This window comes from Pteropus alecto, unplaced genomic scaffold, assembly GCF_000325575.1.
Source record: "Pteropus alecto unplaced genomic scaffold, ASM32557v1 scaffold106, whole genome shotgun sequence".
Lineage (NCBI taxonomy): Eukaryota > Metazoa > Chordata > Mammalia > Chiroptera > Pteropodidae > Pteropus > Pteropus alecto.
The window spans coordinates 8,967,348-8,983,726 of NW_006442103.1; the positions used below are offsets into that span (position 1 = coordinate 8,967,348).

General features: G+C 40.0%; 1 protein-coding gene across 1 annotated transcript in view; it reads right to left on the reverse strand.

Annotated features, from left to right (window-relative positions):
• Positions 1–16,379, reverse strand: part of VAV3 (vav guanine nucleotide exchange factor 3) — a 312,054-nt gene that overhangs the window by 88,353 nt on the left and 207,322 nt on the right. Inside the window, exons 18-19 of the mRNA XM_006919579.3 lie at positions 7,883–7,908; positions 2,939–2,984 (exon numbers count right to left, since the gene is read on the reverse strand). Coding sequence (XP_006919641.1) covers positions 2,939–2,984; positions 7,883–7,908 — 72 coding nt within the window. The remainder of the gene's footprint in view (positions 1–2,938; positions 2,985–7,882; positions 7,909–16,379) is intronic.

Below are 16,379 nucleotides of genomic sequence, written 5' to 3' on the forward strand. Positions count from 1 at the left end.
GAGGTTTTTATTCTTTTTTTTTCTTATTATAATCACAAACACTACTAATTTCAAAAGTTCTGAACCACCACTACTGATGGTGTCTCTTCTTAAGGAGAAGCAAAATACCACGGAAGCCATTAGACAAGCAGAGAATAAAGGAAAGTTGAAAAATGACTGTGATTATGTAACTTCTAACGTCAGTGGAAATTTAGTATAAAATTCTGTATCTTTTGAAAAGAAATATCTGGCAAATATTGTTGATTCTCCTACATATGATGAAATGTCTGATATTAAATAACATGCTCTACCTCAAAGTAATTATTGTAACAATTGCCACCTCTTAGCATTTACCATATATTGGCACTGTTTTAAGTACTTTACAGGTATCAAGTCACGTAAATGCTAACGACAACTTTATAAGGAAGGTACTGTTATTAGTCTTTTTTTTTACAAATGAGGAAACTACATCACAGAGAGGACACAAATGGATTGCCCGGGGTCAACTGCAAGTAAACAGCTAAACTGGGTCCCCAGCCCAGGCAAAGTGGCTCAGAGCCATACTTCCAACAACTAGATTACTCCACATTCCATTAGTCTACAATGTCAGCAAGAAGAATTTAAAAAGCAAGAGAGTCAATGCATACAGAAAAAATTATAATCATTCATTAATTCATTTAAAAAATATTTATTAAGCATGTATGCACAAAGAACTATGCATTAAGTTCTTTTCCAAAACAAAAGATCTACAAAGAAGATACGTAATTTACCTTTGTACATGGCTCTGATAAAGTGGCTGCATCTAACCTCCCATATTGTTTAATCACTTTTTTCTACAAACCACCCTAAGTGAGGCCCTGGGAAGCAGTCAGTGTATTAGCACTTGGAAAAGTCAACTAACTTATCTAGAAGAGAAAATTTAAATAAACTTCCTGGTAAAAGCACTAAGAGCAAATAATGCCCCGTGGAAACAGTCTGTCCATGCTGAAGAAGCCTGTTTTACTGATGATCCCTTGTTTAAATATCCTAGGAGTAAAACATTCCTCCCCTCTCCCTAACACACACACACACACACACACACACACACACACACACACACACACAAAACTGTGGAAATCTGCTAAGCAACAGTCACATTGGAATCAACTCAGAGTAAGACCCTATCAAGCAAGGGTTGACTCTGAACAAAAGAGCTTCAAAACTTGCCAACAGAAAAAGGCAAAGATACAAGACAACAAACCCTAAAAACACAGTCAAGCCTAACATCAAAAGCTACCCACAGGGAGAAATAATTGTCATCATATTAGGAGCTACAATAGGCAAGATCATCAACTGTTTGTTTGTTTCAAAAAAAAAATGGAGAAAACACTGATGTGTTTACCATACCTGATGGAAAGATGTGTGTGTGTGTGTGAATAATTACAAGCAAAACATATAACACTACTTTTATATTTATAACTTTATTCCTCGTGAAGTCCTTCATGATCTTTGGACAAATCTTTGGACAAATAGGAATATCAGAAGAATTATACCTACACAAAGTCATCACCTTTACGGTAAAGGAGGATAAACGATGTTAATATTGGTCTACTTTGTCATACTTATCATCTGTGAATTCACTATACCTCCCTTTAAATAATCTAAGGGCTCCTAAAAATTTTGACTATAAAATAAACTGTTAACAGTCAAGTGTGTTCCTACTGATACATTATAAATATCGAAATGCACTTACCTGGGAGAACATGGATTAAATGACAATGCCCATAGAAAATATTTTAAAATTAACGTTTATAAAGGTTAGATAATTTTTTGAAGCAGAAATATTACAACTCAAACCAAACAAGAAAAAAAATATGTTTGCAGTCACACACTCCTAGAAAACAGAAGTCACTTCTAAATATCGCAGAATCCTCTGCAGAGGGTATTGTCTCGGGATAATTAGAACTGTTAAAAAGTAAACCAGATCCCCAATTTTTTTTCAATGACCTCAATTTTTTTTCTGTAGTTAAAAGATTTAAACTGATATCAGGACACAGGTGAGGCAATTTCTAGCCGGAGGCAACAAAGCACCTAGAAATCTTTTCAAACAGCTCACTGGCATGGCTAGCGAGCGTGGGTGTGGTGTCAGTTAGAAGTTAGAATGCTTTGAAAGCTAAACTTTACAACTAGGTGAACAATGTTTACGGTGAGAAAACAAAATATATAATCCAGATTATTTTCCAGCAAGACCACTACTCCATATTTCATGTTTCACTTGATTTATTATCCAGTTATTCAGAATCCTTTAGCCACGAATAACTTTTACACACAATAATATGACCATATACATAACAAATCTTTGGTAATTAAATTGTGGAAGATACTGCTTAATGGATGAAAAAAATAATTACACTGAAATGATGATAGGGCAAACCTCACCGTGTTAAATAGAAAACAACTGAATGCTCCCTGCAGACAAACGATTGGTCTCCAGAGAAGACACTTGTTCACAAAGTCCTTAAATTCATTCTTCCATTATAAAATAGTGCACTATCCGGGATGAATGGAGAGAGCACCGAAGCTGGCTGGTTTCTGAACTCCTCCACCCCCTTAGAGAATGCTAATTTCAAGGGCCAGATTGCTGGTTGATTTTCTTTCCAGATTTGGGAGAGAAAGGGGAAGTATGTTGGATATGTTAGCATTAACGAGGCACCCTGAGGCTGTTCAGCAAAGCAAATAACCAGCTCGGTTGCTGATTGTGGAAAGAATGTGGTACTGAGGGTGACCCACCTTGTGACCTTGTCCTAGGAAGCCCCGGCAGGTAAATGATTGACTCACTAGACTGTCACCTCCTGGCCAGACATTATACACCAAACTGCAAGGAACAAAGGCTAATAATCTGCCTGACTTTCTCTAGCAATTCCCATATACTTTCATAATCACTTAAGTCATAATTATAGCTGTATAACCAGAAACACACCTGGATCCACTTGTCGGGGGGTTCTTCGGAGTCCATTGGTCCGTTTCTGTGCAGAAAGGTAAAACAAAGATTTTATATTATTAAGTTGTATTACTTTGCGACACCTTGGAAGGCCAACGGATGTGGCACTTTTTCCATTTAAAAGTATGACTGAATTCGATCAAAACATTTGGTTCCAAAGTTTGTTTTTATAATTTAACCTCTTTGTTTCTCGAATAAGTCTTCCGCTTGAATGTCACTACATTTGATAAGTCGTTGACATAACACTATGAGAATGAAATATCTTTTCATTTGCCATCTGTAGGTATTATTACTCATTTTTTTTGAAGTCATAACGACTAAACGAATTATGAGAACAAAGCCCAGGCAGACAATCTTGGTTGGAAAATGCTCCCAGCAAAGACGTATGACCTCCAAAAGTCTAACTCAGCTGTTTCTGAGGCCTGACAGATCACAGCCTCAAAACAAAGATCTCAAGCTCTGATTTCAGTGAACACTTAAATGAAAATGGCATTTTAATTATGGACCAGTTCTATCTGAATTCTTTAAGAAACAAAATAGGCATACAGTTTGTGAACCATGAAAGCAAACCCTTATTATAGAAAAGGAATCCATAAGAAAAATGTATCAAAATTATAGATAAGATGCAAATCAAAAGATTTTAAATCTTTGAAAATGCATGGTTATGTTTGACTTCACAAGCACGAAATTCATTCCTAATAACTATGGTAATCTCACTAATTAATAAGAACCCGATTTTCACTTTTTATTATACAACTGGGTAAAATGCTGAGTCTATAACGACCATATCATTCAGATTTCCCAAAAGCGGTTTTCTTTCGATGTGCGTGAGGGTTTGTGCCTGTGTGCAGAGACGTGGTTTCGTTGAGAGCACTCATTAGCCGTGGGTTTTTCTTAGGGTTCCTCGTGTTTTTTATTCATTAGTTAAATGGGTGAAATGGGCTCTCACAGCCTTCCAAAGGGCCTCAAAGCCATATTTAGTAGATTTTCAGGGCTATCAGGTGAAAGCAAATTGGAGAAAGTTTTAAAATATCATTTTTGTTTTTAACCCAACTACTTTCACAATGGATTTGTAAAGGCTAATATGATCATTAAAACCAGCAATGAAGCCACGTTGAACAAGATGGGTAGCTGTACTGGAAAAACTAGCTATAAAGAGAGCCATTTTGAGTGAAAAGAAAATGTAGCTCTAGGCTTCTTGGTAGCCAAGGCACAAAAAAGTAAAGCATGGTGAGTTACAGATTCATATCTGACAACCTGGAAGAAAACTGCTTTCAAAGAAAAACCTTTCCTATCCGGAATTTTATAAAAACTTTTGGCACTCTCTGTATAAAGGACAGTGATCACGATTGACAATATTTTCTATATAATGATGGATATCTTGCTATTTACTTCCCACATAGCCCTCCACCTTCTTAATGCACGATAGGAGTTGTCTTTCCACTGCTCTTATACTATCTACAGTCGAAGTGCTTCGAAGGCAAGAATGGAAGTCGACCTTTGGGTCTTACTCCTCGAATCCCTAAACTAGTGCTACTTAAAAACTATAAACTTAGAATGTGAAAAGCAACACGAGTTCAAGAGCAACTCTATATTACCTTAGAAGTTAGGATTAAAACAGGGAACAGAGGTCAATTATTCAGAGCATGAATTCTAGAATCAGACTACCTAAATTCAAATTCAGACCCTGCTGTTCAGCACCCATTTAACTGTGAGTTAGTTAGTTAATATCTCTATGTTTGTTTGGATCCCCAATGTCCGATGGAGATGATATTCCCATTGGGGATAATAATGGCACCTACTTAGTGGCATTTGTGGTGAGAATTAAATGAGTTAATTTATCTTAAGTGCTGGGATCAGTTCCTCACACAAGATGATGATTATTAAGTGACTTATTATTATTATTAGTAGTAGTAGTAGTATTAGTATTGTCATTATTATTAACTTCGGCTTTAGTTCAATTTTTAAATTCACATCAAAGACAAATTCTTCTACTTAGTTATTGCCCCGCTGCTTATGTTTTAGGTTCTTCCTCCGGAAAGTCATTGAAAACCAGTGACCCTGAGAACAGAAACTTTTCAACTGTAAGAATGAGAAGTAGAACAAACTGTAATCTGGTGCCTTTTAAATAAAAAAAAAAGGGAGAGAATTTCAACTACTAGACCAACTGTTTGTGGAGAGTCTGAGATCTATTATACTTTTAAAGCACCGAAAAAGTGTTTTTTTTGTAAAAAATATGGAAATATTTAACAGCACATATTTAAACATATTCTCCTCCGCCATCAATATTCTCAAAAGCCTGGGACGTGGCTAGACAAGACTTTGTCCCCAGCAGGGAGAGAAGGGCACATCTAGTGGCCATCCCTGCAAGCTCTCAGTTACTGCCTCCTGAGATCAGGGGAATCAGTCTTCAGAACCTTCTTGATCTCCTAGCAGTGGGAAAAATAATTTAAAGAAAGAAAAAAAAGAAAAAACCCAACCAACCTAACTTTATTTCTTGATTCATTATCTATTACCTGTCTTTCTCTAAAAGAAATACCTTTATCCTCCACGACTCTCTCTTCTTGCCTCTTGGAAGAAACCTAATTCTCTCTGTTGATTTTTACCAACAAAACAAGCAAAGTTTCACTTGCTAAATGGAACTGGCTTTAGTTCCTCTACCTGTTTTAAAGGTAGGAAAATCTATGCTATGGAATACATTTCAAGTAAGTCTGTATTAAATAGGTATGGAATGATAACCTTTCTTTCTGGAGCTAGAGGTGGCTTCTGAAGGTCCACTCCAGAATGAGGTGTGAAGTGACCATCCCAGATATAGTCAAGGAGACCCCAGAGTCTTGTGGCTACTGAAAACTGACCCACCTTGAAAATGAAGTATAGAATTAAACATCAAAAATTCACGATCGTAGGTGTTGAAAGGGGAACAGAACAGGACTACAAACTGATACATGGAGAAAAAAAGAAGATCCTCAAGAGAGAGAACGGAAAACCACGGAGCCCCCAGAAGGGCTTCATCGTTTTCCTCTGGCAAGACTCCTGACCACAAAGCACCTGCCTCGGAGAGTGAAAGCATCTTCCACACCATGGCGGGGAGGAGTGTGGAGTCAACGATGTTTTAAAACATCCATTTGCTATACTTCTCCCTTAAACCAAGCTAAAATTTCCATATAAATTGGCCAGTGTAAGAGCTTACTATAATTTTCCACCCAAAGTAGAGATTATTAGCAGAATCACACATTATATAAAAATTACAGTTATTGTATTCAAAAGTTAAGAAAGTCACTAAAACACTAAAGCTGCATTTTAAAAAATCGACATGAAAATTAATTCCTTTCATAATAAGCTCACGTATAATTTTTAAAAGTGCCTAGAGAGAATTATTTAGTATCTTGTGAAAATTACTAACAATTTATTAGTACACTTTCTTCCTGAAAATACACCCACTTCACATTACTTAAATGAAATCAAGTGAAATCATCTTCCCTGGGGGAAAAAATAATAGCTTTATCTAATAGGATAAATGTAAAGTAACACTGAGTTAAAGTTGAGAGTTCTACAAGGAAATCTGTCTGAATAAAGCAGCATGAGAGGAAGAGAATGAAAGGTGCTTTCCAAGATCTTCACCGGCACTTCTAGAACATTCCTTATAGTCCTGACGAAAAATCTTACCCTGTTGACTAAACACTAAAAGAAATTTTACATTAATTTACTTTAGTCCTAGAAGAACGTGTATGGCCTGTTTTAAAATTATTATTATCTTGTTATGCATTCCTTGATCTAGAGTCTAGATTCTAAAATATAGCCAACTGAAACACTGAAGAAGTCAGCATATAAATTTCCTCATATCGCACACTTGATATCCTATATAAAAAATGATGTGCCTATGCAAAAGTAGAAAAAATTATCTCTCATTTGACAACTTGCTGTACTTTCTATTATTTTTACCAACTATATAGATGCCAACCTATTAAAAACATACTAATATCATACCGCTCTTAATGATATAATTGTTATCATTTGGCATGGAATGTTTTTGTCATTCTTTTATTCTTAAATTTTCAGATCACTGTACTTTTGGTTCACATAACTAATCACATATATTTCACATTTTAATTTTCTTTGCTAGGACATTATTTTGGGGAGGTCAGATAAACAATTTGTTACTTTTGGTTGAAGGCCAAAGCAATGGTCATCTGGATTCAGCCATATTTTTCATTTTTTCACTTTTTTTTTAAATAGCTTTATGCTGAGAGGTGACAGAGATCACACATACTTTTAAGCCATGAGACCTTAGCCATCAGACATAAAAAGGAAATGTTATCAGATCTTAATTTGATCCGTAAGATATGATACGAATGATGTTTGTGTTCAAATGTAAAACTACTAGAAACATAAAATTCCATCCTTAGTTGAACAATGTTAGAACTTTTCAGTACTAGCAAACGCTGGGCAGTAACACCCCGTTTCATGATAAGACCGTCTACCAACTCCCTGGGGTGAGGGCCACCCTCCTTTCTGTACCAAGGGGATCAAAGCTATCCATTCCAAGGAAATGCTTTTAGATGCATTACATTTGAAAAACCTCCAGGTTCTGAGGAATTCTGTCTCAGGGAACTAGGAAAATGTTTCCCCATATTAGTGCTACAATATTTATTTGAAATTTACCGGAATAAGATTCTGAAAGTTCCATTTCACACACATGCTCAGATTAAATATTCACATTTTCCCTCCACTGGGGATCTGCAGCCGGTGACTGAAAGTTCCTCTGATTAAGCCTTTGCATTTCATTCACAAACACTTGGTTGTTCACTCTATCTCTGTCCGTTTTAAGAGGCACATTTAACATTCTCAAAGCTCAAGCCTGCTTAAGTTAGCAAACAATTAAAATGCAAAAGTTATATAAAAATTTGTAAATGTTCATCTTACCTCAGGTGGTTTGAGCGTCCCTTGTTCTGAAACAAATGTAAAAGTTGGCATTGTCAGAGTAAAGTTATTTTGTTTGGTTAGCAGCCTTAGCCTGTCCTCTGCAGCCTGGTAAAACACTACTGCTCTGCTTTGCTAACTAATACCTGTAATATAGTCCCAGGGTCCCTCAGGCTGGGCTAGTAATTGTTTTGCAACTTGGATTCTCTTGCCTTATTGGCTTGTCAGGAAAGTGACTCATAGTTCTAAATGACTTCTAGGTCATGCTTAACTTTTTCAATTGTTTATTAAGCAGTGTCAATCCAACCACATAAAGCTCCTTAAAACAATGGCTTGCACTAAACTTGTGTGCATAAAAGAAAGCTGGGTGGGAACCTTTCTTTCAACATACCCGGTTTTAAGAATCTAAACACACCGAGTTACAAAGGTATTACAATGACTATTTATAACAATGGCAAATTTGATACAGTACAACATTGCATATATTTTTTCATTAAGTGGCTACGACTCTAATTTTTAACTTGAGGGGGAATACATTCTGATTTAAAGATAAAAATTAAAAACTGACAGGGTTCGATTCCAATGTTAATTTTCCTTTCATCCTTAGTTTACCTGTCCGTAAGTAGAAACAATAATCTCCATTACACTTCAGTTCCTGAAAATGACTAACAGTTTTATAAAGGGCCCTGAGATCTCGGGGCGAGTAACGTGGCAGAAGGGTAAAGGGGTCGCTCTGCCAGTAGAGGCACACGCTGCACGTGACAGAACTGGGGGGCTGACATTTTTGCTTCCTTTCCCATCCCCAGGAGCACCTATGCATGCTACGGCCTCTCTAGACTGTGAAGGAAAACACCTCATCATTTTGAGCCCATGCCCATACTTTCCCCCACCCAAAATGATCCTCTAAAGAAGGATCTGAGAAGAGAATAAGAAACCGAGAGAAAAATCAAGAGGGAAGGGGCACGCCTGAGTGTAAGCTCTATAAGCCTAAACGAACCTCTTACAGAGGCTCCAAGAAGCCCCCACCAACCAGGGTTCAAGGTGAAAATGTCTATCAGAACAATCAGAACGCCTGACTGGCTGCCACAGATTCCTTTACATGGAGAGACTGCCTGAGGTGTGGAAAACAGGAGGTTTGGTTTGGTTTGGTTTTATAAGGGCTGCTCCTAACTGATGAAAATGGAAGCACCGTGGGCAAAAAGGCACCTTTCTTAGAAAAGCTCAGTCTGCACTCCTTCGTCAATTTCAAACCCACAGCCCTCGCTTTCACAGGAAATTGCCTTCTATGGAGGCGCCTGTGTCAGGGCTAAAGTTGGCCTTTACAAAGCCTAGAGAGAGAGCTATTTCACTTCTGTTTCCCCCTAGAAAAATGCAAGGTTTCAGAAGAAAGACTGCCGAAGAGAACTGGTTTGGGGAGAGAGTCTATAAAAGGACCATCTGGCTGGATACCGCACCCAGGTCAGGTGAACTCGGTTCCTAACGGAGATGTTGTAATACCTGTTTCAACTGCTAACCAAAAAGACCTACGTGCCAGAACAGCCCTAAACCACTTTCTTCTCCAGCTAGAGAACTGGAGAAAGCATCGTGTACTGTGGGAAGCACCGAACGGGAGGGGAGTGTAAGTCTGCCACCCAAGGAGCCTGAGGGAAGCTTTGCTCTCCCCGCCCTCTGAAAAAAAAAACGACAAAAAAACCAACTTACATCTTTCGGGTTCAGTGTTCATACGTGAGTATGTACCTTAATTTTGATCTGAAAGTCCCTTTTTTTTGTGGTCCCGCATAGAACTGTTTTCATGTCTTTGGGAAGTAGGTCTTTTACAATATGCTTCAAATATTTTTTGTTTGTTTGTTTTGTTTGCATGAAACCTATGATAACCCATGTGACGGTCGATGTCACATCACGCTCCATGAGTGTCACCTGGGTGCTCCTCAGGAAGAGGAAATGATGGTTATCGACGGTGGCCATCTAGCTATGCAGACACTCGAACCACATTTCCCAGAAAATAGAGCCAGGAACAGAAGACCCTCATTTACAGCTCCTCACACCTTGTTGCCTAGGATTCAAATGCCTGGCTGCCTGCGGAGGTGAAGGCATCTAACACAGAACTCAGCAGGGTGTGAGGTCGGGCAAGACGTGAATGAAACGGGCACAAAGTAAGGAACAAACTGGACGCGGCTGACCACCTCACTCGACTCTCCCTCCTTCATTTTCCCTGCTCCTCGTCTCCTGCTTTCTTCCTGCGGTGTCTCATCAAGCAAATCAGCTCTTCTCATGATTCTAAGAACTGCTCTGCACAAAGTCCCCTCTGCGTGACCGGAAGAGGAAAAGCAGGAGAGGAGCTTTGGGTTGGATGCGACTCCAACGGTAAGGACACGAGTCCTCAACTGGGGCTTACCCTTTCCTTGCCACCATTCCCTGTCCTCGTGGCCACCACGTCTACCCTCAGCCCGCACTCTGCCACCCAGGGAAGAGGCCGACTTCTTCCACGCAGTCGGCCTAACGCCGTTCACAGTCTGACCTGCCGTGGGAGCAGGACACATAAACAATGGCTCTTGAAAGTCAGAGCTTTTGTTTAGTCATACTTCGTGGTAGGGTTCTATAAATTTTCCAAGGATAGGGCAAAAGCCAAAGAACTGGAAATAACTCTTAGAATCTTGTTCAGTTCAGAAATTCTTAGCCAGGCTTCACTACTTATGCTTCTGCAATTTTTCTAGTGGTCATACTGTTGAACTGACTGACACCTTCACAGACAATCTACATTCTGATGACCCTATCGATGCGAAGGCTTGTTAACTGATACTAAAATAACAGGGATGAGAAAGAAGAAAACCCAGCTGCAAACGTTTCACACAATTTCAAAGTAAAAGTTCATTCTGGCTGGGAAAACAAAACAGGAACCTCATCCAATGAGGTTTGCTATGAAAAGTTGCTCTGAATTTTCAAGTCTGCCACAGCATTCTTCCCCTGGTGATCTGTACCCAACTGCCATGGCGGGTGCTTAGAGCTCTCAGTAAAATCTTTGTTTCACAGTTCTGCATCAGGGCTAAGACACTAAGGGCTGATGATCATCGAATCTACTTTGGCTGAATTCTGACCAACTAGAAAGGTTGCTGGTCGAGATCTGAAGAAAAAGCCTCTGTCTTTTTCTCCTGGGAACTGCCTTAGGATAATAATTCAATTCTCTAAGTTCCCAAAAGTTTTTAATCTTCAACTTGTTTTCACCCTGCGGTCTATTTCTCAGGCCCCTGTGGATCGAACTATAAAATGTTCTTAGCCTTTCTGGAAGGTGACTCACAGGCCCTCAAGGGTTTATACCTTGCATTCTCTCATCATGTCCCAACTGGTTTAACGTGATTCAGAGAAGAGCTGAGTGACTGAGGAGCTCGGAGCCTTTGCAGAATGCCATCTTCAACGCCAGCACAGGGCTCAAGATGCATATTTGTATAAAAGAAATGATTTTCATGGAGCCTTCAGACTCACACCATATAATTCGTTTGTTTAAACAAAAGATTCAGTCCCATTATATCTGTTCTTCCAATACAAGTGGCTCTCACTGCATACATTATTACACAATTTGCTCTCTCTTATCTGAAGTTCTATTTCTTAAGACTAAACAAATCATTCTCCAGCAAGACCGTTTTACTCAAAAGGGGTCACAGAATTTATGATGGAGCCATTTCAGACGCCAATCTGGGGTGCAGGTTCTGGATGGGACACCTGCAGGTCTGCACAATGAGGAAGGCAAGGCAACTGCTTCCCCACGAGCGGCTGCAGCAGCAGCAGCAGCAGCATTTGGCCTAAATAAAAGGGCGATGAAAACGGTGAGCGAACGGGGATCTGCTCCAGGGAAACGTCAGAGCAGCTGAGCTTTGCATTCCCACTACAGGGGAAGAGGCGGGAAAGCAAAGTCGTCTGCTCCGGCAACATTTGCCTTCCAATGCTACTTTCTTTGTTTAAACTGTGAGGTTGCCAAGCAAGCCATACTGATCAATGTCAAGGTGAGAAGGGGCCACCGAAGGGTTTTTAGCTATATATATTATAGGAGGGGAAAACCACGAATGTCCCCAAAGGTTGAAGTCTAGGATCAGACCTTCACGGCGGTGTTCTGTGAGAAAAAAAACGCCACTCCTCTCGAATTAAATCGGCTTTGCAGTGACTTGTTCAGAGAATCTCATCTAATGGAGTTCATACCTATTCATTACTAAGGCTGGGAAGTCTGGGCAGCTTCAGGGCCTGCGTACGTGTCGATCGCTGAAGTTGCCATGGCGAATGCCAGGGAGTCAACTCGAGTTCAGCAGAAAAGACCGTAGAACTGCCTGCTCTTTATATCCATGCAAATTTTCAAATACGAAGACATAAACTGATCACCCAACTTTCAAGTTTGTTTCCAAGGTGCATAGTTTGTCTTATAATTATAAGAAATAATTGAAGTACCTTTTTTCATACTTCACATATACTTGAGTTAATAATCTGTCATAGTCAAATATTAATATGAATTACTTCATTCAGAAATGCACTGCTTTTTTGCCAAGTAATTGTTATTTTAAGGATGAATGAAGACTAAATAAATTTAAGGGACATAGAGCATGAAATATAAAAGGTTTTTGAACCCAGGGAAGACAATATCCAAAAAAGGCTTAGCTTCCACAAAAAGAAGTGCCTAAGAGCCATTTCAGATGCTTCATGGTTAGTACTTAACCACGTCCAACACTATTAAGGATTGCATTAGAGTTGAAATACTCCTACTTGGGGGAAAAAGGTTTAACAATGTGGTACCATGCACCCTGACTTTGGACGTGTCACTAAGTGGTGGATACAGATGAGAAACACACTCCCCACAGTGAAGAAGCAGGTAATCCACGGAGGGGGAATGAAACGTGTCGGAGACAGCAGTGCCCGCCGAACAGGGCACAAGTTCACTACCGCATCCAGCTCCCCTTGTAAGTAAGCTGAGGCTAAATGCCCAGATCCAACCAGGGGACCGTGATAAAACAAAACGGCATTGCTCACTTCCAGGCCATGGGTCTTAGGCACAGCCACTCTGGAGACCATGTGCTGAAATGGCAGAGTCACAGGATGGAACCAGCTTGGATCCCCAAGCCATGACTTAGAAGGGAGACACCTGGGAGGGCCAAGGCCCCACAGCAGTGTGTGAGAAGTAAACTTTTATTTGTCAAAGCCACTGAGATTTGGGAGTTCTTAGTGACCACGACGCAGCCTAACCTCGGCAAATACAGAAGACCTACACAAAAATAAATGAGAGAACACTTTAAATCGGACCGCCACTGGGCGATCAGGGTGAGAGTACGTGATTGGCAGAGAGCTCGGAGAGGCCGTAAACGAAGAGTGGGATCTCAAAGTACAGGCACGAAAGGGAGCGTATGTCAAGAAAAGGAAACGGTTAAGAGCCAAGCAAGAATTCTAAAGATGGGATTGACTGGATCGGGGAGCAGCTTTCTCCAGAAACAGAGGTCTTTTTGTCATTAGGTGTTCTGTGAGTTGGTTCAATTTCTTGCTACTTATTAACCTAACCTAGGGGTCCCTTGTGAAAGGCCTGATGGTCAGTCGATGATCAGGGCATGAGCCTTTCCTTGCATAAATACTGGATAGGAATGCAAAAGGCCTACCCAGTTTTCTCCCTTTCATTCTTAAAATGCAAGCCAACGATTCAGATAAGGCTTCTATTCCACTTATCCTACATCCGGTCAAGCTCTAGTCTCTCAAGGGTAGAACCAACATCTGTACCATCTCCCGCAGCCTCCTGCTGCTGGTTCTAAGACTGTCGTAATCTTCAGGGCCCAGAAACCCTGGTGCACTACAGTTACTCATTAACCTGTCCATCTACCTGTCAGTCTATCCACTCCCTCATCCATCTGCCGTGGCTTCCCAGAGGTCAGAACATCAATTAAGCTTGGTTCTTATCAGTGAGAGGCTCATAGTCTCATTGACATTAGGACATTATTCTATAAGGAATGGAAGGTATAAAGAACAAAAGAGTGATACATGAGACTTAATTTTAATAAAGATCATGTATACAAAAAGTAAGAATAACAGTCGAAAGTTAGTTGTCCAAACAAGAGACAATGAGTTTTTTTGTTTTTTGTTTTTGTTTTTTTTTTTATCTATAGCAATACCAAATCGGTGGATTCTAGAAGAACTCAGGAGGAGAAGGAAGAACAGGTAAGTGAATGGAGATGAGGGAGGGGATCAAGTCAAGGCTGACACTCAGGTTTGGGTGAGTATATAGATGGTGGACCTTTAACTAAGACAGGAAATAGGAGGAGGAAGTTTGTAGATATATGAAATGTGAGGTCACTACAGGAAACCTGGGAAGGGATATGTGAGGAAAAGATGGAAATTTTGAATCCAAAGTTCAGGAGAAAAGCTTATGCGGAAATGGAGCCTATCTTCCTGGGGTGTAGGTTATGGCTAATGCCAGAGAAATTTATCGGATACCCAGAGGATGGCATGGGGAGGCGGGCAATGTGGCAGGATGTGAAGGACGGCGTCAAGGAGAATGGTTAATAGTACCAAGTGATAAAGGTCAAGCAAGGCCTGAAAGGAATGGCCAGTGGGTGTGGCAGTTACGAGGTAGAGTGGCGGATACTTTAACCTTCATTCAGCCTCTGGGCTGCCGTGTCATTTTGAACAATGAGTGCCTTTTCTCTAACTGACCACTCATGTGTTTATAAACACATCCAACGCAGAGTGAAAATGCTCCATTTTTTTGGACTTGCTTTCCACCCCCATCCAACATTCATGACAACTTCACCTGACGAGCCATCGCTTTCTGGACCAAGAATTAACTCCCGACTCACACTGAGCCAATCGGAGTCTCTGTCTCTTGAGAATACAGTTCGACTGTGCTGAGCAACAAAGTTCTAAAATTCTGTACAGTTAGGGTCAATCACCTCAAATCACCTATGACTTAATTTTATTGGAAAGCTCTATGATATAAGCGTTTGCATTTGCCTTAAATCAATACTATTCGCTTGCTTTAAAGTTTAAACAAATTTAGCCCAAGGTTTAAACACCCTCTTTCTTGCTTTATAATGAATTAGATAAAAAGTTTAGAGAATGACGCTATCTTTTAATGACTGCTATCTACATAAGGAAGCATGATCTATAATCTGCAAGGCACCAATAGTCTTATTCCTAGTTATCTTATTTTCATATTTGTATGACTCGGTTTCTTCATCTCAAAAGAAGAGGCCCTAAAACTGAAGATATCTAAATCCTCCAGCTCTGACAGAGGCATGATCCCCAGAGATGCCAGAATTTCTCACACTTCAGAATATTTAAACCTAAACACATTTGGTAGTTAACTGATTTAACTAAATTCAAAAGTGTTGTTGCTAAGAACAAACAAACAAACAAACGAAAAACTATTAGAAGATCTCTCTCTTTCCTGGAGAAAATCGAGCACACGATTTTACTAGGGTTAGGTACTGTGCACTTAACACACATGGTGTAGGCCACCACCGCTAACTCATAGCCCGGGAGCATAGTCCTTGGGATAAGGACGAACAAGAGCTGGACCACCTGGAGTTGAATCTTCACTATATTGATTATCAACTTAGACAACTCGATTTATTTCTCTGGGCTTTAGTTTCGCATCTGTACGATAAGGAAAGCAATAATACCAGCTTCACAGAACTTTCATAGGGCTAAATGAGTTAATAGTGGTAAAGGACTGAGAACACCATCTGGCACTTTCTACGCACTAAAAAAAAAAATACGTTTGAAGGCTAGGTGCTATTATTTATCCCTATTTCAGAAGGGAAGGAGCTAAGACTTACAAAGGTTAAGGAACTGGGTCCGAAGTCACCCTGCGAGTAAGTTGTGGGGCCAGATTCAAACCAGGCAAGACTCCAGAGCTGGTTAGCTTTACCGCCATCTCTTTCTGTCTCCCCAGGCACAGCTACTCATCGAAGGACACTGTACACCGAAGCAATGACCTAGGCACAGACGCCGGGAATATCCCACTCTTGTATCTGGCTATGCAGAATTCCCAACTGTTTCCTGTTGACTTTTTTTTTTTTACATAAAAGTTAAAAATGTAAAGTCCTTTTAGGGTCATTCTTGTTTATCACTTCAAAGTCTATTGCTCACTAATCTTTCTGTCCATATTTGCTCCACATGACAAAAACAACAAAAATACAGATTAAGTCCATCCTTTAAAAAAACAGACTTTCATCGTAACGCCCTGGATTCAAGTACTGAGTTCCTATTTTGCCAGGCACTATGCTAAGCATCCACATTAGTTCATCGGATCCTCACAAGAATCCTTAATTTCTGTTTTACAGGTGAATAAATGGAAGCGCGGGATGTTTAGGCGACTTCCCAAGCTCACATAACCAGCAAGTGGAAGAGTGAGATTTTCAACCATCACTGCTTGACTCTCAACTACTCTCCTGCTCTGCTCTCTTTAGAGTGGAAGAACCAGGAAGAACCAGGCCCACGATGGGACCACTTCCTATTCCTCACAGGCGAAAACTCA